The sequence below is a fragment of the Crocodylus siamensis genome, chromosome 5 (genome assembly GCF_052110815.1).
Source record: "Crocodylus siamensis isolate JL-2025a chromosome 5, ASM5211081v1, whole genome shotgun sequence".
Classification (NCBI taxonomy): Eukaryota; Metazoa; Chordata; order Crocodylia; family Crocodylidae; genus Crocodylus; species Crocodylus siamensis.
In genome coordinates this window covers 10,198,766-10,222,138 of record NC_143399.1, presented here as the reverse complement: position 1 = coordinate 10,222,138, position 23,373 = coordinate 10,198,766, and the positions used below count along the sequence as shown (strand labels likewise).

At 44.1% G+C, this 23,373-nt stretch overlaps 1 protein-coding gene across 1 annotated transcript in view; it reads left to right on the top strand.

The window, feature by feature from the left end:
* GLIS1 (GLIS family zinc finger 1) overlaps window positions 1-23,373 on the top strand; it is a 298,478-nt gene that overhangs the window by 245,632 nt on the left and 29,473 nt on the right. The window contains exons 6-8 of the mRNA XM_090048455.1: window positions 1,100-1,210; window positions 4,889-5,021; window positions 14,669-14,816. Of these exons, the coding sequence (XP_089904581.1) occupies window positions 1,100-1,210; window positions 4,889-5,021; window positions 14,669-14,816 (392 nt within the window). The remainder of the gene's footprint in view (window positions 1-1,099; window positions 1,211-4,888; window positions 5,022-14,668; window positions 14,817-23,373) is intronic.

The following is a 23,373-nucleotide window of genomic DNA, read 5'->3' as shown; positions in this document are numbered from 1 at the left end:
ATGAGGCTTGAATAGCGCAGATGGCCTTGCACTGACTCTTTGCACCACAGGCGACTTTACCCTTGCTGGTTTCTTTTTACAAAGACTGAAGATGTGACTCAGGGTGTGGACAGACACAGTGGGTCTACATTAGCATAAGCTGTCACAACGCGACTATGACTTAATAGGTAAGCTAAATCACTCTAGCTTTAACGCCGAATGTAAAACAGGAAGCAGCTTGCCTACTGAGCTAGACTGGGCCATTCCTTCCATTGATAGGGCAGAGGTGGGGTTTCTATTATATCTAAGAGACCCGTTGGGACAGGCCCTCTAAAATAGGTTTATCTCCTCAGTAGAAGATCTCCATGTTGTATCTGGTAGAAGAGGTGGCATCTGGGAGATAGTCATAGTTAGAAAAGCCTTTCCCTGACCAGGTCAGCTATGCTGTTTTCTACTGCACACATTGATTTTTCTATACTATTCGTGAGCTGATGCCGGCTGTTTGTGGGACTATGACTTGTGTGCAAATAAAGTCTTTGTGGGGGTGTTTGAAATATGAGCAATGCACGAAGGAACCTCAGCGTTCATGGTATATTCTGCCTTGAGTTATGCATCACAATATATGTGGCATTGCCAGTGAAAAACCCCTGGGAAATCATAGCCAGGAGCCAGGCCTCCTTTAGTTACACAACCGATCTTTAGAGCACTAGTCCCACAGCGAGTGGTTGCATGCAAGGTTGATAACATAGATAAAGTATCATTTTTTTAGACTTGTTCATAATTAGAAATATCTTGATGGTCTCAAAACCCGACCATTCGCTCCTCATCTCTGATTGGCCCCAGTCCAGTCGGAGTTCGCGTGGCCGGCTCTCAGCAGTTGAACTGAGTCCAGAACCCCAGACCATGGCGGCTGCTGTCCCGTGCGCACCGCATCTGGCTTGCTTGTACAGAGCAGTATTTGCAAAACTGGAAGTTGCAAGCCGAGCACACAGCTTGTGTTTTACAATCACATCAGTTCCAGTCCCTCGATGTTTTGTATGCTAACGGTTCAACACAGACTTCATATTATAAGGCGGGCGCTTAGAAAGCTGAAAGGTTTCTCTCTTCCACGTGTTTACAGAAACCATATGCCTGTCAGATTCCTGGGTGCTCCAAACGCTACACGGATCCAAGTTCCCTGCGCAAACATGTGAAAGCTCATTCTGCCAAAGAACAGCAGGTGCGTAAGAAGGTAAGGCCATCCATCAAATATGTGGCATGATCAAGCGCCCACTTCCCAACATTTTGTCAATACGTTTGCTTTTAATGTGCCCATGAGTTATGGGGGGGGATTTCAAACGAGGATTTTGCTGCAGTACTGCTGAAAAAACATCAAACTAGAGTTAATTTTCCTGTTGACTTTTAAGCGCCGCTATTAATCAGTCTCTCATATTTCGGCAGTGGATTTGGATGCCATTTTTTCCTCCCACTGTAGATTGACTTCTTCCGCACTTTTAATTTAGGCTCATCTATCAAATTCCATCCTGTTCATCTTTCAAACATAAGGGTTCAGATTTGGTTCTCCCTCCCACCCAACTCTTCAGAAATCAAATGGATCACTTGCTTCAGCAGTTCATTTAAAATACAGGGGCATCTCTACACGAGAGCAAGGCTGCTCCGCTGTGCTGTAGTTACAGGGCGTTGGAGCAGACTTGATTAATCGAGTTTGCTGGAGTGAGGTAATTACCGCACTCCAGCAGCCTCCAGCATCTCGGTATCAGCATCCCTGCACTTAAAAAAATAGCAGTGGGGGCACTTTATCTAAAACTCCTGGATAAGTTTTAGATAAAGCACCTCTGTTGCCATTTTGAACTGCAGGGACATTGATACACAAGACCTTCCAGATACTTTAATTAGAGCGGCTCTTGGAGCCACTCCTGATTAAAGCGCCCTCCCACCCCGCTCCCAGAGCACGTGTATAAACACCCCAAATGTCAAGAAAGATATAACATTTTTAATAAGTCAGAGAAAAAAAAGCCTTCACTCACATCTGTATTTTAAATGCACTTATAAGTCACTTGAAACCCAGACTGCGTTCACATGTATTATGCATTCACTAGTCTTACAGCCAGACAAGTGCCCAAAAAAGGATTCTTACAGGCTTAATCCCAAATTCATTGTTGTTGGTGTTATGGGCACAGTCAGAAATCAAAGCCCAGTTGTGCCAGGAGTTTGTCCACATATAGAGTTAATAAAAACATGATCACATCCCTGAAGCCCTTACAAGGGACAGGAAAGTACAAGTGAGTACTATGGCAAGGAGGATGGACGGGAATGCAATGGGAACAGCGAGGCAGGTGGGATTGCTACAGGGGGGAACAGCCACAGCATGCCAGTTGCCTACCTAATGGCAAGAGATCATCAATATGATAGCAAGGAGAGCATTAAAAACAGGGTAGAGCAGAGGGGAGGTGACAGCATGCTTAGATACAGGAGTGGGTACAAGCAGGGACTGGGAAAGGACCAGGCGCAGTGAGGCACAGGAGCTTGTGAAGAGGCTCAAGGAGAGAAAAAGCCATCTCGGAGTAAAGGTTATCTCAGCTGGGAAATTTTAAATGGACCAGGAGAAGGAAGGGGGAGTCAGGAAGACCAGGGAGGAAGAAGGTGAGGCAGGCAGGTGATGATAAGCGGGCAACATCAGGGATGCCTCGCTCTGGGCTGTGTTGGTCAAGTGTCCTGACCTGAATTCAGGAGGGAAGTTTGCCTTCTAAGGACTGAGGCTTCAATGACCTGCCCCTTTCCTCTGTACCCGCTACGAATGGTGGGAGGACAGTGCAATAGCAAGCACGTTCTGCTGACGGGACATGAAGTAACATCCCTCTGCATGTGAGCTCACCCATAGCTCCCTGCACGAGGGCTGCAGTTTCAGGGGTTGTAGCGTGTGGGGTGATAGCGGAAGGAAAGGACCGGCAGGAGGAGGACTGCTTCCAGTGCCGTCACCAGCAGTGTACTCCTGGGTGTTGGCGGCGCACTGTCTGTACTGTGTCCTGTGCAAACACTCTTGCTGCAACCCATCTCACCCTGAAGCCGAGCAGCACAGATTAGGCGCAAGAGCCTTTCCTCTTCCCCGGTAGTTCTGTTGTTTTGCTTCCAGTTTCTTGGTGTGCTTTTGCAGGGCCTGTAACAGGGCATCAGGAATAGAGGCAGAGTTCTCGTGCTGACTCACCCTGATGTCAGGACCTTGAACAGAGATGTAGTTATCTTTGCCAGTTTGTGCTGGCAGCCAGATCACATGGGATCTGTTAGCTCCACACGAAGCATTTCCTGTCTCCTCTTTGGACTTGCTTCCCATTGGGAAGATGATTTCACTATTAGTAGTGTTTTGATGATTCAGTTGCATTGGCTTCAACCCTACAGAGACTCGTGGACATGCTTAACTTTAAGCACGGGAGAAATCCTTTGCATTCAAAGCACATATCCAAGCATCCGTAGCATTAGGAGTTATATTCACGCAGCTCTCAGAGCTATTCAGATTTTTTTTTTTAAATCCACCTCTTGCAATAGTGGCGGGTGTAAATTGTAGGTGCTGTAAAAAGGAATCAAAGTAAGACTCATCAGTAAAGGCAAAATAAGCATATTACTTTAAAATATGGTAGAAATAAATCTGTGCCACTGCAAGTGTAGTTCAGTATAACTGAAACTGCATCTCCGGTCTCAAATGCAAGGGACATGTCAAAAAAGGAGGGGAGGGGGTGTTTATCCTTGTTTCATTATTTCCATTTATGACTCAGCAAAGCAGAGCTGTCTGCTCTTATCAGCGTTTGCTGTGCCCTAACTGGAACGGACTTAGCCAAGACAGAAAAATGAACAAGCTGGTCTGCGCACATGCTACCAAAAGGCAACATCTTTGATATAAAAAAGTGCTCTGAGCCAAGATTTACATCAAAGGAGCCTGGAATAGTTAGGCCGTACCTTTGAGAAACACCGCAACGGCAATGTTAGATCTTTCTCTGCTGTTTTAGGTGAACAAACATATAAAGATGCTAGAAGTTAATTTAGTAGTAGTTAAAGTTTTATTGGCTTCAGCTGCAGATTGTGATCCAGTGTTAGATACATATCTTGAACTAACAAATGCCTCTATAACAAAACTCAAAATAGGCTCGCTTGAACCTTTCATTTAAAATAACTAAACCCAGGAGAGAGCAGCATGCAAAACTGTAACCTTCAAAACAATAACTATTTATTAATGGCCGTAGAACGTGATGGCTGCTTGTGTAATGTGAGCGTCTATTATGACAAAAGTTTGGCAACATCAGCATGTTTGAAAGAGAATTAGAAATGCTTTTCTTTCTTAATTCTCCTCTCCTGCTGCTTTTAATATGATCGACATTGTGGTTTTCAAGAGCATGCTTCAGACACTTTTGCCAAAGGATTAATTTACATGGAAAACAGCTGACACGTCAGTGATACCTCTGACTCATTACTGACAGCGCAGTCTTCCGCCAGCTCTAATCTGATAAGCACGAACACTTTTCTTCCCTATCAAATGTCTTTCCAAGTGTCGCAGTTACGAAAAAAAAAATGTGCAATCCTTTCTCCAGAGAACCCGAGGAGCTACAGAGAGCCTAGAAATATGCAGATAAATTACTCCATAAAGTCTGAAGAAACACAGGGTACATTATGTTTCTGAACCAAAATGCTGTTGATTTAAGATTAGCACACTTAACTTGTGTGCTTAAGAAAACCCAAATGATCTCTAATTAGAAATGCTAAGTAGTACGTATATCCTCAATTACATTAAGTTCCTAAGAATGCCATTTTGTTCCTTCCTTCCATACATAAGCAATAAGCAAACAGACATATGCATTCAATTAGCTACACTTTGGTTTACTTTGAAATAAAATCTCTTTGTTTTATCCTCCACTTATAGCTACATTCATGTACTGATATCGAACAAGATGTACTAAGTGAATGCTTAGCTATGCAGCAACTCCACACATCTTCACAACACATTTTGGATGGGAAATGTGGGCGATCTGTAGGTCACCATGACTTAATAGCAGGTAAGAATATTTCTAATAAATACAATGTCATCTGTGTTATGAATTCAGATGTATTAAAGATCTTAGGCCTAATTTTTCACTGTGGAAAATCAAGCCACTAGGCTGAAAAATAGGAGGACATCTTTTTGTGTGCCAAAAGTTAAGTCTGAGTTTTCAAACACGCAGAGGCCTGCAGCTCCCATTAACATTGGATGAAGTTGTTGGTATTCAACAGGTTTGACCATTAGGCTATCCTTGTTCTGTTTGCTTTGAAGTTTGTGTTGGTCTTTGCACTACATGAATGCAGCGGCTCAGTTATAACACCGCAGGAGTTTAACAAAGGGAAATGTATTCAGAGACAGGGCCACTGTTCCGCTCCAAAATAGCACCTCATTTCACCGGGAACTGCAAGGGAGCAAATGAGCTTGCAGAATAGTAAAGTCTATGATAATCAGGGGTTACCTGAATAGAAGTGACTAGACCTACAGCGGCAACCTGAATTTTATACAGAAGACGCCTTGCTTTAATAACATTTTGTTTAATTTCCTTTATTTTTGTAATGGTTGGACAAAAGAAGGCACCCTTCTGTAAATTCCCATGGACTTTGGTGTGCTGTGTGTGTGTTATCTGAAGTGTAGGAGTCTCTTCTGTTGCAAGCCCATCTCTCCTGTTAACACAGGGGGCGTTGCATTGGTGAGTTCCCAGAAGCGTATGGGTGCAGAGAGCTCTTTCCCATTTGCTTTTTCCTGTGGAGGAGTCAGTGCAAGCACCAGGCAGTGCCAGGAGACTGGCAGCCACAATGCGCAGACTGTTCTCTAGCTGCAGGGAAACCTTTCAGAGTACCTTTGTGGGGAAAAGCACTTGGAATGGAGGACCAGGTCTTCCCCTTGGGTTTTTATGGAAGTCAGGTCCCTAAATACCTTTTGAGGATTTGGACCCTACTCCTTTTTAAGATAACCGAAACTGAGATGAGCCTGAGCTTTTCTATACCCCTCTTCCCACCCTTGGAATTGTGCCATGGCTACTGGGCTCTGATCGTCAGTGAAGCTCAGGGGATCCTTGTGTCAGTATGAAGTCTGACCATCAGAACAACAATGAAGCTAATGCGTTATCCATGGAACTGAGGCATCTGCTCTTGTTTTATTTACACCATGGGCAAAATCCATATTGGTTCCTTAGGCACCTTCAACTTAGGCATCACAACACCCAACAATTAGGTGGGCAGGTTCAAAAAAAAAGAGTGAGGCATCTAGGCCCCCAGTGCAGTCAATGGAAGCATCCATGAAACATGAGCCCAAGAGCCCTTAAGCTGAGCAGAAAGCTGTCTAAAGCAAGCCAATGTAAAACAGTAAGTGCCAGGAGTATATCTGAACCCCGATACCCTCTGGAGCATAGGTGTCTGAGTCAGTGCAGCATATGAAGCACCTTCATCCCAGGATCCAGAACACTGAACATCTTATGAGGGTAGCACCTAAGTGGCATGGTGGTACTGGTACCCCCTCCCCATCTTTTGTATCATAGTCTCACCCAGGAAGATAGGAGACCTGGGATCTAGACACCCGCTCTACCAGAAAGGATTTAAACCCACCACTTCCACTTCCCAGCAGAATGCCCTGACCCTAGGCTATAGCATTTGAGAAGCTAATCTTGATCTAAATCACCAAACTTGCACTGGGGTCCAGGTCAATCTAGTTATGGTGGTGAACTGTTTTAAGAGAGATGGGCCTAAACCACTTGAAATAAGGTAGACAGATTTATTATATTCATCTAAGTGATTTTAGTGCAATTTTAATAATTTCAAATGCAAATTAAACCAGCATCTATAAAATAAGTTTGCCACTGTGGTAGTAGATCAGTTCTTAAATTGGTTTTGTTTTGCTGAGGCCCTAAATTGCTTTAAGGCACAAGGGAGGCCAGGGCAAACGGGGCTTAGACCGCAGGAATGCTTAGTGCAAAGTTCCTTGGACACCAAGAACAGTCCTCATGACTCTTCATAAACATGCCAAGGGCATGTGAAATGGGCCATATTCGATTCAGATTTGCCCTGAATTGGGAACAGTGATTCGATTCACTGATTTGGATCACTAGCCCCAATTCGATTCGGCTGAATCTGAATCTGAAGAGTTGATGCTGATTCAGAGAATCAGTGATTCGGCCATAAGCATAGCACATGTTTTTTCTACATACATTGAGATACCAGGGGTGGCTTGTGAATGGTGTAATGCTGGATGGAGCATCCCACAGGAGTGTGTGGGGGGGGGGTGGCCCTGCGTGCTCAGCGGCTAACCCAGAAGTGGACTGGAAGTACTTCCAGTCCACTTCCAGGTGCACTGGGGAGTGCACTGGGGGGCCCCTCATGTCCCACTGGCTTGGCTAGCAGCCGTGGAGGGACCCCAGGTGCCCCCCCCAGACCCAGGAGACACCACTTGCCGAGCCAGGGGAGCACAGGGGGTCCCCTGCATGCTCCCCGATGGGCCCGGAAGTGGACCAGAAGTGCTTCTGGTCCACTTCTGGGTCTGCTGCTGAGCGTGCTGGGGAGCCCCCTGCACTCCTCCGGGACGCTCCATGTGCCCCAGCATCGCAGCATTCATGAGCCACCTGCTACGAGGAGGTATGCGGAGAAACATTTAAAGCTGTCTCTATGCCTGAACCACTGAATCTCTCCGAATCTCTCCGAATCGATTCGGAGGGTTCTGATTTGATTCAGGGTGAATAAAGAGTCAGTCTCCTGATTCAATTTGGATTTGGGGATTCAGCCACCGAATCGGCCTGAATCTCCACCAAATCAAATCAGGGACCGAAGCTTCCCACAGCCCTAAAACATAGAGTTTTATTAGAACGACGCTGAAAAGTACTGAATTTATAAGGATTCACTTTCTTTATTCCAGTCCAAATTTAAAAATGTGTCTCAGGTGAATACTTAGATACCTATTTTGAGTCTATTTTAAATAGTTACATTATTCGACTTCCTGAAAGTAGGACTTGATGGGAAATGAAAGTGATCCTTCTTTCTGATGATGCCATTGAGACACTCACGGGATGACTGCACACCTTCACTGAGACTTGTAAGGAGATGAAATGACTGCATGGATGGTGAAGAATCCCACATTTAATTTTAAAAAGTTCTCTCCTGGGCCCTTCAAACTTGCTAGGGACCCCCCAGCACCCCTGGGGTTGGCCACCACACCTGCTGAGAACCCAGCGAGGCCCAATCATGCCTTCCCCATGCCCATCATGCACCTGCATCTCCTCGGACGCTGACGGAGCATGACACCTCTTCAGGATGGGCTGCAGTGAGTTATCCCAAGAACAGCCTAAGTCCCTAAATGGTTTTCAGCAGCACAAAACCCTAGACTTCGGGCTCCTGTTTCTCCAGGCTGTGGAGGCCTCATAATTCTTTCCCTGATGTACTGGGCTTCAGGTCAGCCCTGGTGCCTGATCCAGGATTGAGAGAGACTTTCACAATGAATTGCATGTGACCTCATGTAATCCTGGCTTGCCGTTACAGAGGCAAAAATCTCTTTCCTTCATCATCTAGAGCTTACACAATGTAATGGTGAACTTCACAGGATCCAAGGAAAAGGACAGCCACACTGTCACATTGTGTGTGCAGCAATGACTTGCTCGCTGTCCACTAAATAAGTGTAATATTTCAGGATGAATCAGGCTACACCACGCTATCGTGTGCCCTGTATGGGCAAATACACCGTATAATGTCCTTTTGATTCCACTTGAAAATGTTCTTTTATTTTTTCAAAGAAACCACGATATTAATGTGCTGAGCACCGTGCCACTGGGATTACTTGGATTACTGTGGACTTTTCTTTTTCTTCCAAGTTAAAGCTGCAGCATTTTTTAAATATGTCAGGGATGAAAGCCAGCAACACAGAAATGAAATGCTTAAAAAAAGTTCCCATGCCTTGTGTCCAGCTTCAAAGCAAGGTTTGTGCTCAGGCCTGTGGAAGATAGGAAGGGAAAAGGAATGCTGTGTGATATGAAGAGGAACCCACGGTCCAGAGATGCTCAGAGCTTACTCCTTAATTTTCCTCCTCTATTGCAATATTGCTTCACTGTTACAGAGTCTCGGCCTCAGTGATACCACAGAACAGTGTACCCACAGACTGAGCAACTTTGCAAGCGAAGGGTGTTTTACATGCTGCTTCTGTCTCCATTCAAGTTTTCTTTCTGTTTTCCTCTGGGCTTGCATTTTTATAATTGTTCTTTGCTCTTACTTGGCCCAGGTTCTAAAAAGGCCCTAATCACAGATGCTCAGAGCACTGTTTTGGTAACAGATGTTAAGGTGAAAGGTTAAACCATTTAAAATTTTGATTGATGACATGTATTTATAAACCAAAGTACTTAATGTGTTAAGAAGCCTAAGGTGCACCGTCCCAAATGCTGGATCGCAAGAGCAGGCTTAAGTCATTTGTAAGGTTTTCACATGATACTCTGCACAGAGGGGAATGTTTTGCATTGGCAAAAGAAGGCATGATGGTGGGGAGGACTGGAAAGAAAAAAGGGGCTAGGGACAGACATTACACATAACACTGGTTTAAGTGGTCAGAAACTGGTTTAAACCTGTAACAGAACAGATGTTCAGTGCACATAAACCAGTTTGAAAATGGCTGAAACTGGTTTGAGATAAACCTGGTTGAATGTAGTATCAGACTTAACTGAATTTGGGTCAAACTGGTTTATGCAATGTCTGTCCCAGACCCTTTGCTGGTTTAAACTAAACCAGACACCCCAGCATCCCGGCATGGTCTCTGGCCTGGGCAGGGCTCTCTGCTCCACAGCAGAGCTGACCCCTCCTGTCTGCTCCCTGGCTGGAGCTCCGGCAAAGACTTGCAGGCACAGCAGGGTCTGCTGGCTTCCCTGTGCCCCCCCACTCCCTCGCCACTCACACTTAAGCAGAGATCCCTTCCTCCTCTCTCCCACAGCACAGACTGTAGCCAGCATGTGGTTTGCTAGCTAATGCTGTGTAAGGCAGAGGACAGTATGGCTTTTTCAACACTTAGAGTAATGTCCCTGCATTCCTTTTTGGAAGGTTCTTTGGGTGATATCAACAGCTCGAGATGGTAATGTCCCTGCATTCCTTCCTTTGGAAAAGGCAGCCACAAGGTGGGGAGCAGGGGCTTTGGGTAAATCTGCCATGTATCATTTTGTTTTTTATTACTCTGGCACCAACTAAATAGTTGGAGTTGGAAAAATGTTTCTTAGCAAGCTTTTGAGTTTAAAAACCCTTTGTCAGGCTGAGGAAGCATCTGCAGTTGGTGTGTGCTGTTCCTGGATGGAATGAATAGTAAAGAAGCTAGAGGCTGGTATGCATTTTCCTTTGGAAAAGGCTGTTTAAGAAGAGCTTGTAATGAGCAGAGGCTTTGTTTTCTGATGGGGTGTTAAATGCTGATAACAGAGCTGATAAATGCTCTGTTATCAAGGGGGGGACCCCTCCCTAATCACAGTGTCCTGCCAGGGCCTAGCCACACCCCACCCCCACTGCTCAGCCCTGTGCAAGGGAAGGGAGGGCTCCACTAGCACCCCCTAGCTTCTAGCCTGAGCCATTGCAGGCATGTGCCTGCATTTTCTGGGATGTCTATCTGGTTACAAACTGATTTAGCCTAGCCAGGTTAGACTAACTTGCAAAGATTGAATCAATTCAAGCTCAGTCTTTTTGAATGTCTGTCCCAAGCTCTGACTTTTATTCAATATTTGAAAGGGTGTGGAGGACACTTCTCAGGTTCAGGCACTGTTCTTGCATGCAGCCCTTGCTAAGAGAACGACCTTTCCTCGGTCTGCACTCACCAAAGAACTGAAATAGTTCAGACTGCATGGCTATGACGATACCACAATGGCAGTAGGTCCCAGCAGGTAGGTTCCTGGGCCTGTCCCACCCAGAACTGCTTCTGCTCACACACTTTAAACCCAGTAAGACTGTCCAGGACAACAGAGACCAAGGCCTGGAGAGCAATCATAGGGGAACATCCCTGCAGAAGCTTCAATGCCGTGTTTCCAGGTTTGTGGCTGCCAAGGTGGAGATACTGCCAGGCGGGAGTAGTCAGGAACACCCTCCTGAATGACACGGCTGGTGTGGTGTACACATGGGTTAAGGGACAGCACACACATATGGGACCCAGAAAACCTTCCTGAGCCAAGCTTGGGCTTGAGAAGTAAAATGCCCCGGTCAGATAGAGCTATCTTTCTTCGAGTGGATTATTGACAGGAAGGTGCCAGTTTGAAAGCCCTGGAAAGAGAACTGTGCTGGTTATTCACAGCCCTGCCAGCATTTTGCCCCTCGTAATCCCGCAGATGTACCCTAATGCTAAGCCATAGGAGCTAGTTGTGATCGGCTGCTAGCTCAAGGCCCTGGCTTATCTTCAGAGACCACCAACTGCATAATTGAAAACGGGTATATTATACAGTGGAGTGAGACCCACAGCAGGATCATGACAGTCTCCTTAACTGTCCTCTTGCCACTAATCTTCCTTTATTGGAAAAGGTGTCTGGGACAGCGCTGACAAACCTGTCCTCACATCTGGAGCCATATGACTTGCGGTGCTCCTTTTAGTCCGGCCTTAGATACCAAGACAAGGCAGCCTGGTCGGTAATTGCCCTCTGGCAGTAGACAAGCATTATGCATCCACGCTTCTTCTTTTAGATCTGTCAGCAGCTATTCATCGTATTGTTCACAAGAGGTTTTGGACTCATCTGCAGTCCCTGGAAAAGGTGAACTGAATCTTGCTGTAGTTGTTTCCACTCTTTTATCTTAGAGGAACAGATGCTGCTGTTGAGCTTCGGATCATCTATCCAGAAGGGTACCTTGCAGAGTCCACATGGAGTAGCATTACTTCCCATGCTACTTGTATGTAATGCCACAGGGAGAGCTCTGGGTGGCAACCCCACAAATGCAAAAATGACAGCCAACTTGGTTTCCCTGATTTCACAGCCTGAAAGACAGAACTTTGAAACTACCCATGGGCCTGCCCTCCAATGTCTGCAATGGTAGTGGAGTATCTGTAGACTTTATGGTGTTTTGTTGATTATACAAAAGAGACTTGAATCAATTTGCCTCTACTTAGTCTTATTAGCAACCTCAAGCATGCATACATGGGTATAAACTACTCAACGTTTTATTTAAGTGGTGTTGCAGGGAGAAACTCTTCAACTCTGGTTAAACCAGCCAGTAGTAATCCAATATCAGGGAAAAACTAAAACTCACATGCATATGTCTAATTAAGCCGAAACAAATCTGGCAGATCCCTCTCTTGCTCTTCATATTAACGGTGTCAAAACTTGGATTGGATCCCTTCCGAAATCATTACCAAAAACATCAGAAAGGCACCAGTTCTGCAAAGGCTTTCTTTACGCATCCGAGTATGTTTGCATATATTTAGCCTTCAATAAAATGCACCAACTGATCAGAATAACGCCAAATAAATATGCCCTTAGAGTGTGGAGCTAGGCGCCAGCACAGAAATGGGTATAAATGGCATTTTTAAAAATAGATGTGTAATCAAATGATGTTTGTGATTAAGTACAGGCTGTGGGACATGTGTGAAACTAAGCATTTTCTTTCCCTTAGATAGATCATTTGAATGTTGATGACATAACTTGGGTAGCCAGCCATGGTCTTGCGCCAAAGACAAAATTAGCCAACAAAGTGCACCCACGAACGCACACACTTCTGATGCAGGGATGGACAGACAAGTAGTCCTGTCACTTGTTGCTGGATGAAAGGATGGGGTTCTGTTTAAGCCGTGAGTTGATGCTTGGTAGAAATGTGCTGCCATGACTTCACAGTAAAGTCTCTTTCGCATAATAATAATGTGCACGATGGTAGTCAAGTGAGTTTGACGACTATGTTTTTTTCTTAGAAACACGTGCGTTTGAGCCCACTCAGCTCAGTGGAGCTTTTCATGGGCCTGATCCAAAGACCAGAGAAGTTGCTGCAGGGAACATAGCTTGAGGCTCCCATGTGTTTTAAGTTACTCACGCTTGCCCAGAGGTCTGGACTGGATGACCTCCGGAGTCCTTGCCAGCTCTATTTTTTATGATCCCAAAGTGGCCGCAGAATCGGGACCTGTCTGAACTCCCATGCATATTGTTGTAATCCATTCAGTGGCCCATCTGGGACCTCCTAGCGTGCCACGTAAACCCGTTATAACTTTAAAGAAAACCTCACATTGTCTCTTCGGCAATATGCAAATATTTAGCCAGTTTCTTCTCTTCTGGATATGCCTCATCTTGCAGTTGACAGCCCTGCTGTATAATTTCCTAGCTTCTGAGGGAGAGACTCCTAACAGCTATCCGTATTCCACTTTTAATTAAATTTACTGAGATCCGAGACGGTACCGTGTATTTTTAAATTGGTTCAATCTGTCTAGCTCAATGTTAATACAATGCCAGTTGATTCATTTCCAAATTAAACTGATTTTTAAAAACATGAAATACAAAAACAACATCATTTGCTGTGCAGCAAACAACACATTTGGGGTTCTGGGATCCACAGCGTGTGGAGTGATTGAGTCGTTAAGGGATTATGTGGTTTAGCAGCTGCTAGGCGATCTTGTACATCCAGTCCCGTGCAAGTAATCCTTGCGCAGTCAGGAAGTGTCATTATACTCACAAAATCTGTTCACTGGAGTACGTGGTGTGAGGCAAGAGTTTGCAAGACCAAGGCTCCTGGGTTTGGAAGGGGCATTGGGCCAGCTCACAGCACCCCCGCTCTGGTTATGGTGGGGTCTTCTGCATCCAGTTCTGCCCTCCCCTGTGCAGAAGGGGGAGCGTGTGTGTCTGCACATCACTGAGATATACCCGTACCCTGTGGAGCATGGCACAGTTCAGGATCTGCATGGCGCGGGGGTGCAGAGTCGGTGCAAGCCAGAGAGACGCAGCTTCTCTCTTCTGCCCTTAACCTCTGGCCCCAGTGAGACCCAGAGGCCAATGGGCAAAATCCCGCAGATTCTTTCCGGGATCAACCACTCGAGCAACAGGCAGTGGGACTCTGTGGCAGCACAGCTGATTGCCCAGCGGGGCTGTTGGGGATCTGAGGTGAGGTGGGTGTACAGGGTCTGTGCACAGATGACCCCAGCGCCTGCTGCAGATCCCAAAGGATCCCTCAGGGTGAGTGGCAGAGCCTGAGGCCTTTCCCGGAGAGAGCTGAGTCCCGTTCCCACTCCTGACGATGGCACACTATGTGGGGAACTCTGCCAGTGGCATTCGTGGGCAATTTCCTGACCCAAAGTTAGCATAGTCGTTTTATGTGTTGCCTCAGGACAGTAGAGAAATGCAGATGCAAGCCATGAGCTTTACCCTGTTGGCTTCAGTGCGGCTGGGGGGAATTTACACTGGTGCTATTGGGAGGAAAATCACACTCATCAAATTGAAACCAGGGTTGCAGGATTAACATATGATTAGCTTCTGATTGCAAAGAAGTACAGTGGTACTTTACAAACCAGTGCCAAGGGCTTTTTGTAGGTCTCCATTACCATTTCAGTGTGGAGAGATACTGTCGAATCTGATAAGCTACCATTGTTTTTCCTATTTAATAAACAAAAAAGGAGGTGGTTTTCAGGGGTAGGCCGGTGTCCTAACGGGGTGTTAAACAAACCTTCATTCTCCTGCAGATGCTCATTGTAGTGTGCCATATGTGATGTTTGTTTGCCTCCCAGGCATGTACACTGGTTCCAGCGCCAACCATAACGGACCAACGCCAAGTCTCCTGTCACCTAACAATGAGATACCCTCAAGACACCATCCACTGGAATCAGCCCTCACCAGCCCACCCCATCAGCCACCTTTGGAGAGCGCCAGGGAAGGGTACGTATGAGTGCAAGTGCTCCAAAAAGGATGTAATCACCTGGCATTATGCTGTGCTGAATGCCTTGATGATACCATCCTACTAAAACCTGGTCTGACTTTCTCATTTTAAATACTTCAAGTGTGATGAAGCTTCATTTAGACTTTATTAAAAAAACCATATTTTTTTTAAAAAATCTTCCTCGGTGACTTTTTATATCTCAGGATATGTGCACAGGGCTCCTATTGCTGAGAAAAGGAAACTTATTGCCATATATGTTCCATAGAGAAATACGGTGATGCTTGCTTTAAAGAGTCACTAGTATCTGAACTTCAGGCTCTCACTCCATTGCTCTCTCTAAAAATAATTTTATACTTCTTATCACTGCGGTCCATAAATGCTCAGACTGAGAACCCTAATAAGGGACGGGTATATTAATCCATTCATTATATTTGTTGTATTAATATATTTTTAAATGTCCAGCATTTCTATAGCAATTTCTCTGCAAAGATCTCAAAGCACCATTAAGGAAGTCCCACAGATCTCACAAATCCCCTCTCAAGCAGGGGATTTTGCACCTTAGGTTCTTGGGTGGTGCCTGTACATCGAAACAAACATGTCAAATATATTATTTTTTTCTGTCAGGGAGCATTATCTCACTGTACCTGTAGAAGGAAGTGGAAGCAAACAGTAATAATGGGGCCAGTAAATCCATGATGAAGATCCACAGGATCGATTTTAACTGGTGAAATAGGAGCCTGCCACCCCAGAGGGGCAGGATCCTTGTCTTTCACTCACCCCATGCAAGTCCCCAGTGCGCTGTCCAATTACTCGCTCTGTGCGTGTTGACACTAGGACCAGACCCTATGTGACTTCAATGCCAAAAATCCTAATGGAAAAACAGCATCCGCAGTGCAAAGGCATATTGTGTGAAACATTTGACCTGCAGCCACACAGGTGGATTTGAGGTTTGTTTTCAAGGATCATAACACTTGTAACATTGCAACATTTGGATCTAATAATAATTTAATAATTATCAATAAATAATTTAAAAGGCTAAGGCCGGACTAGTAGGATAGCAGTTTTTCAGGGTCAGATTCTGTAAATCAGTATTCTGGTGTGAATAGATTTACTCCCAGTGATGCTTCTCTGCTCTGAGCAAGTCAGCTTCCTTTGAGTAAAAAGAAATAGGCTGAGCAAATTGAGTTTCTAAGTTGAATCCACTACATAAGTTTTGATTGTTTAATGACTACCAGGAGCCAATGACTTTTCACTTGCTTTGGTCACAGCCTAAGTTGTACGTTGGACTCATTTTCAATCCTTTTCAATTTTTGCTGAATATGTGAGTAGACTGTGCTGATTTATTGTTTCCCAAAGACTTGATATGTATAAGTATTGCAGAGCGGTTACAGAAACGCTACAGTTAATTTCTTATGGCATAATATAAGGCTGAGACAATAACAGGGTTCCAAGTATGAGCCAAACATTGGGAAATGGAGACGAGAAAGTATTCTTTGTTTATGTTCAAGTAGGGCATCCAGTTTCATGACATAGTGACTGGGACACTTTCAGCATTTCAAATAACTTTTATGATTAAAAAAGTAAATAAAACTTGTTACTTTAGGCATTGCCCTAGCTATTCCGTAAGTCACATTTGCTATGTTTCTGTATGTATACAGTTTAATTACTAATTCATGCTGAGATAAAGAGCATACATGCCATTGAAATGGCGAAGAGGGAACCCACAATTTTATCATGCCATTGCTTATGGTTTTGTGTGAGGTTGTTACCAATTTAAATCAACAAGAACACTTTATAATCGAATGCCGGGCTGTCCAGTCGGTGGCCACGGACCACACGCAGTCTGCAAGAGGTGAAGTTGTGCCCTTCCAGTTCCTGACCGGGGGTGGGGCAGAGCAGTGCAGTATGGCCCAGGGACGAGCACACAATCCAGTGGGGTGGGAGGGAGGCGATGGACGACACCTGGGTGCCCAGTACAGCAGGCAGGAGGGCTCCTGCACGGTGCAGGGGGGTGTCCATGCGGCACGTAGGCCAGGGAGCCCACGTCTTGCCCTGGTCTGGCCCACAAGCATACTGTCCCCCAGCCCCCAGGTGCAGGCTGCAGGGTATTCAGCTCCCGGCCGCTTGGAAGTTGGACAGCCCTGATCTCATGCCTGGAGCTTCCGAATTCTGCTTCTTTTTTCAGTTAACAATACTGCCCCTTTATTCCAATAAAAATACCTGCAGTACAAAGCTAAATAAACATCTTCAACTATCTTTCTTTCTATGAATTGCTTTAAACCTCTGGCAGCTGTATACTAACTGATAGTGAACGCTTTCCCTCATTCATCAGTTTTCTCAGCATCCATGTTTAAGTACATGTAAAGAATTTCTATACTGTGAATCAATGCGATGACAAGATTGGATTCCAGAGTTTAAGTCTTTGGAATGGCCCAGAATGATTACTATCAAAAAGTGTAATTATTGAGTCATCAAACATGTAAGATGCCAAAAACTACATGAGGCAGAGTACAAATAGTCTACTCAAGTTTGACAGAAGATGTGGAGTTTGATTTAAAGACTTTTAAAAAAACCTATGTTATACCATCCTTTGCCAAAGTCAATACCAACTGCAGAACTCAATTTTCCCAAATGGTTTGCTAAGACATTTAAATAGTTTGACAGAATTATCTAATTCACTTGAAAATGTTCTAACAGAATCTGACTTCATTACCAAATATATTTACACTGGCTTTATACATGATATATAGTATTTTTTACATTCTGGTATGAAGTGCACAGCCCACTGGCTCAAGTAACTTTATATTAATTTATATTAATATTAATTAAAGTAAAAGTGTGTGATTCAGGAATATTTTGGCAGAAATAGAAAGTGGAAAAGAAACAGAAGTAGAAAGTGGAGCTTTTTTAAGTTCAGGTAGTGAAATGTTATTTCAACATTACTTGCAGCCTTTGCCATAAATAATGTGAAATTCTGTTTAACTTCCAGTTGCAAAGATAGTAAATTTTGATTTGTAGCACCTTGAGGGTGGAAAACAAGTCTTAGTATTAATCTACTTCGCTATCTTGTTCTTACACTTGGCCTTGTCTATATGAGAGAACCTGCGCTGACCTAACTAAACCAGTTTCAAAATGTAGGTAGTTAATTATATGTAATCCCACAGTGTAAACCCTCTTAACCTATTTATCCTGCCAATTTAGTTTGATAAATTACCAACTTAAACTAAAATGATATAAGCAAAGGTTAAATCAGTTCGAGTTGGAGGCATTAGGAATTTGCATCAGTTTAAATAGACTGATTTATAACTTAATTTAGTTAAACCTGTGTACTTTTCTGATGTAGACAAGGCATCTGTTCTGCTGTTTATATTCCCCCTCTTGGATTTTGCAGAACATGCACATGACTGTGTCCAGAAAGACTCTTGTTTATAAAGTGGAAAACAGGGTACTTTATGAAATACGGTTCTCTTTGCCTCATCTTTCAGCTCTCTGTCCCACTGTGGAGTAGCCATCAGTCAGATATTGTGAGACATTGGCACAAATTGGTAAAACTGTTGCAAGAACTCTCTTACCCTGAAAATACCAGATACCACATGGTAGTATCTCCACAGTTCTTTTACACAGTTTTAAAAGGAAGAACAGATAATCCCTCAGTTTATGTTAACATACCACTTACCACAGAGTTGTAAGCCTGGCTAACAAGGCCATGAGGTTTAGAAGCTGTTGCTCAGGATCATTACTTTCCTACCCATGTCTAGGCAAACTAGGATTTCTCAGCAACAGGTAGAGTCAAAGTAAGGTCGCTTGAAAGTATTTGAACACATATAACTATTTAGCTCCCAGTCAAATTCATTACATGTAACACATAACGTTAAATTCCCAAAGGAAATGAGTGGATATTGGCAAACAGTGAGCAATGATGGTGCCGCTCCAAGGAAGGAGGATTCTAAAATAAGAGAAAACTGGGCGTGTCTACACATGCATTTATGCCGGCTTAAATTTACTGCGCAGTAAATTATGGTGCAGTAAGTGGGAATAGGCTGGTGTCTACATGTGCAGGCATTAAAACGCATTAACACTGTGTGTGGCCTCACTTAGGACTACAGTTAGTCCCAAGTCAGGCCACACACACAGCGTTACTGTGTAGTAACTAATCAGGCGTAAATTTGATACCTCAATGATCCATCATGCGGGTATCAAATGTATGCTCAACTCAGTGTAAGTCACCATATTTACTGTACAGTAGAGGCATGCATGTGTAAAATATGCTTCCCAGACTTCTAATTATTTTTGTCACTTTCCTCTGAACTTTTTCTAATTTGTCCATATTTTCCTTGAAGCGACGTGTCCAAAACTGGGCACAGTACTATCAGAGAGGTCTCATTGGTGCCAAAGAGACTGGAAGGATCACTACCTTTAACTTGCAGGTAACTCAAGTGTTAATAATAATAATAGCGCTGTATGCTGTTGGCTATTTTGGGGGGATAAGAACACACCATTGTCTCACATTTAGCTTACTGAACCCCACCGGTCCTCTCCCGCAGTACTGCAGACCTAGCCCAGCCATTCCTCAGTCTGTATTTATGCATATAACTGATCCAGCCTACGTACAGTACTTTGCACACATCTTTATTGCATTTCATTCAATTAATATTAAACCAGTGGAATGGGATGCTATTGTTAAAATGTATGCCATTTCTGTCCTGTAAGATCTATGGCAAATGAAAAACCTAGCGAGGCACCAACATCACAAGAGACTTAAAGAAAAGCAACTGAGAAGGCCTTTTTAGCCAGGCTGTTTAAAACTCTCCTGTTTGTGTTTGTTTGTTTTTGCTTATTAACACCCCTTTTATGAAAATGCCTAAGAGCACTTGGGAGAAAAAAGATTTTTTTTGCCCTTCTTTGGAGCAGGGGCATGGTCTTGCCCTTCCTTATCTTCTTCCTTGGATCTCTTGAACATATTTTAACCACCACGTCCTGTCCTTGCAGCAGCAGGATGCTGACAGTGCCCTTCCCTGCCCTGTTTTACCTGTGGCAGGTTCATGGTGCTTGAGGCGATGTACCGTGTAGCTGTGCAACAAGGTTTGTGTGGTTTTAAGAACAAGTTAGACCAAACACTTGGCTAGAATAGTTTAGGTGGGGATGCTGCTGCCCTGAGCCGGGGGTTGGACTAGCTGACCTCCTGAGGTCCCTTCCAGCTTTACTTTTCTATGACCCTGTGATTCTGTTAAAGACCGAGCCCCCTTCTTTCCTCACCTTTGAGGTGAGAAAAGTCAAAGTGCACATGGAGCCTCGTTTTTGGGGTCAAACCTGGAAAAGCAGACTTGACATTCCTGATACTTTAACTGCTTGATTCTTATATACACCACTGCTCCTTTATAACACTCTGCCACCGTATAGGACAGGGATGGGCAATTATTTTGGGTGGAGGGCCACTGAGTTTGGGCAAGCCATCAAGGGCCACGTGACAGGCAACCAGGGGCAGATAAATATTAATTTTCTAAATTTTTTAGGGGCCTCGTGGGCTGGATAGAATGGCCTGGTGGGCCACACCTGGCCCGCAGGCCACATTTTGCCCACCCCCGGTATAGCAGCTTTAAAGAGGGTGGAAATTCACACCTATTTAAAGGCCTCTTTACACTGCCAGCATTGTGTAAAGTGAGGGAATCAGGTCCACAGGATCCGCTCCCACCCCTAAAAACAGCTGTGGGAGTGGGAGCTGGATCCTCTGTAAGAGCCCACCTGCCAGGAGTTCACATGCTCCGCCTGGGCTGAAGGCCACGTGAAAGGGCTCCGCTGTCTCAGCTTCACTTGAGGCTGCTGAGAGACAGAGAGGCTGGCTTATCTTTCTGTAGAGCAGTGTTGTGTTAAAAGAGAGGAAGAAAGTAAGGCTAAGGTCTGTGTGGGGCTACAAGCTGTGCCAGAAAGAGGAGTTGGGGAGGGAGGAAGATGGGGTCTCCTGTACTGAATTTTCTCTCTGCCTGGAAGTCGGAGATAACTACGGGTGTTTTTGCACACGCAGGCGTTTAGAACGGTTTGCGGGGTTGTATCGTGCACGATGAAAATCATATGCGGCTTGTGGTGCATAGGATGTAACGGTTGTTTGCACATAGTGGGTTTATGAGAGTATGCCCATATTGTATGTGATAGCATTGAAGTAATCAGAAATCAAACCCAAAACAATAAAAGGACTGTGTTTTGTTATAAAATATTGCGAGGTGATTTTTAATGGTTCTTTTTTTCCTTGCGCTGTAGAAGCCAAATGCCATTCATCTTGAAATCCATAAGCTCACATGAGCAAGGCAAGGAGGACTGGACCCATTCTTTGAATATTTGTGGGGAACAAATAAACTTCTACTTTTTAGAGGACAGAGCTAAATATCTGTGCAGCTTTTATAACAGTTCCTGGGACCAGGAAGAATATATCATTCATTGTTTGTGGATTCCGCTGGAGAATACTCCTCATGTATAATAGAATACACAAGTCAGTGTTTTATCCTTTCTTTTAAAAGCACTAAAACCAATAACAAGAAACAGATATCTCTGACAGCTGAAAACGTTTTCAATGGAGGCAGCCAAGAACCCATCATAATTTATCTCCGTGCTAGGGATCTGAGCACGCCAAAGGGGCATCAGTACATCTGTCCCAAGGAAGAACAATGTACAGGTGCAGGGCTGGGGTTCATGTAACAAAGAAAGACAGTAATTAAAAGCATCTGGTTTCAAATCCCAAGTCATTTATCTCATTGTAGAAAATGTGATTAGAATTCATTTATAATCATGTCCAGATAGACCTAGCCTTTTCTCGTAAAATTAGCATTAGCATGGCCTCACTCCTGCAATAACTGGCTAAGAAAACTGTAGTGTCTGATTGCTGATGGACTAATAGGCTCCCTAAACAGCGGCGGACATTTAATATTTGATGCGTCTTGAATGAATGAATTGACAGTCAGGATAACGTCGTTGTGCTGCTTTGAGTGTGCCGCCTTCTCTCAGAGCATCCAACAAACAAAGACAACCCCACACCCTCTGAGGCTGTCTCAGATTAAAAAATAGGAAAGCAAGGAGGAGAAAGAGAGGTTAAAAACCCACTTAAAGTCTCAGGAAGTTTTCGACAGAGCCAGAATTAGAACCAAGATCTTCTGAGTCTCAGTTTTCTGTGTTTGCCACTTTGAATGTTTTTGCTGATAGGCAGAGGAACCGGATAGGCAGTCTCTGCAAACCTAATACTCTTGTAGCTTTTTTATACCTATAAACAGAGATCACACCACAACTTGTCATAGTGTAGCAAAAGATCAGCATGCTGTTTTCATATCCTTTCCCTCATTTCCTTGTACACTGCCTTTCCTAGATTATACCTGTGACATAAGTGTACAACCTGTTATCTGATTATAAATCCCTGACCGTGCTGTCACGTTCCATGTATGCCTAATAATAGATACTACCCTCAATGGATGGAGGAAAATGATTTTTAAGTATACACCCATTCTCAAATAACACCAGACAGAAAAATGTGTGTGATGGGATGTCACTGCAATTGAAGCCATCGTTTGAACATTTCATAAAAATGCAGTTCCACAGCGAACACACACCCAGGATATTTTCTCCATAACATGGTATCCAGTTACCAAGAAAGTCTGTTTTAAATTTCAATCACATGCACAAGCTCCCATTACAGTTATTCATCACCTTGTTTTCACAGTGGATTTCAGTTAGTTCAACAGCTTTGTTGGTCCTTCCCTTATTGCAATTATTTGCTGAGCATCTACCGTGGTCTCAGAACATGCTCTCTGCCCCATGGCCATTCTGCTTCTGTGCACAGATATACAAGTATTCATATTCAATATCGTAGGATAAAGCATGGACATTTTACCGGCATGACGTCAGCCAGGGCCGTGAAAGAACATCTTAGAGTGGAATTTGTCCCTAATACAGGAAGCAAATATAACAAGTCAGATTGTCATTGGAGTATTGGATTTGAGGAGCCAAGTGCTATAGCCTTCATCACCCTTAAGGATTCCAGAGTCAAGTGGTAGAAAACATTAACTATGAATGCTGAAATCACATGACCATTGCCTGCTTCAGATTTCTCTTCAAGTACAAATCTCAGCCAGTTTCTTAAAAGGTTCCTTGGCTTCTAGCCCAACTTGATCCTGTTTTTGAGCAAATCTGAACCAGTTTATGTATCTGGACGCAATATTTGTAGTTCTGACCGAAGGGTTGCTTTGAGGTTTTGCTGATGGAAATCCAGTTGGAATCAAAATGAAAATGAATGAATTCCTGGAAATAAGAATGAGCACTTGGTCTCCTATCTAGGAGTGACCTCTACAGTTTAGCTTCCCTGAAGAAGAAATTAAATTCTCAGGTGGGACCAATGCAGTGTTCAGCAATGTATCGGATGCTGAAAGGAACCTGGAAGTACGTGCATGGGTGTACGTACTTTTTTTGTATATTAATAACTGTTTTACCCAGAGCCAAGGATGGGGGTGGGGGTGTCTATGCATGTATATGCACTGCAGAGGCCTCCTGCATGTAGAAGGGAGATTCCTGAACGAT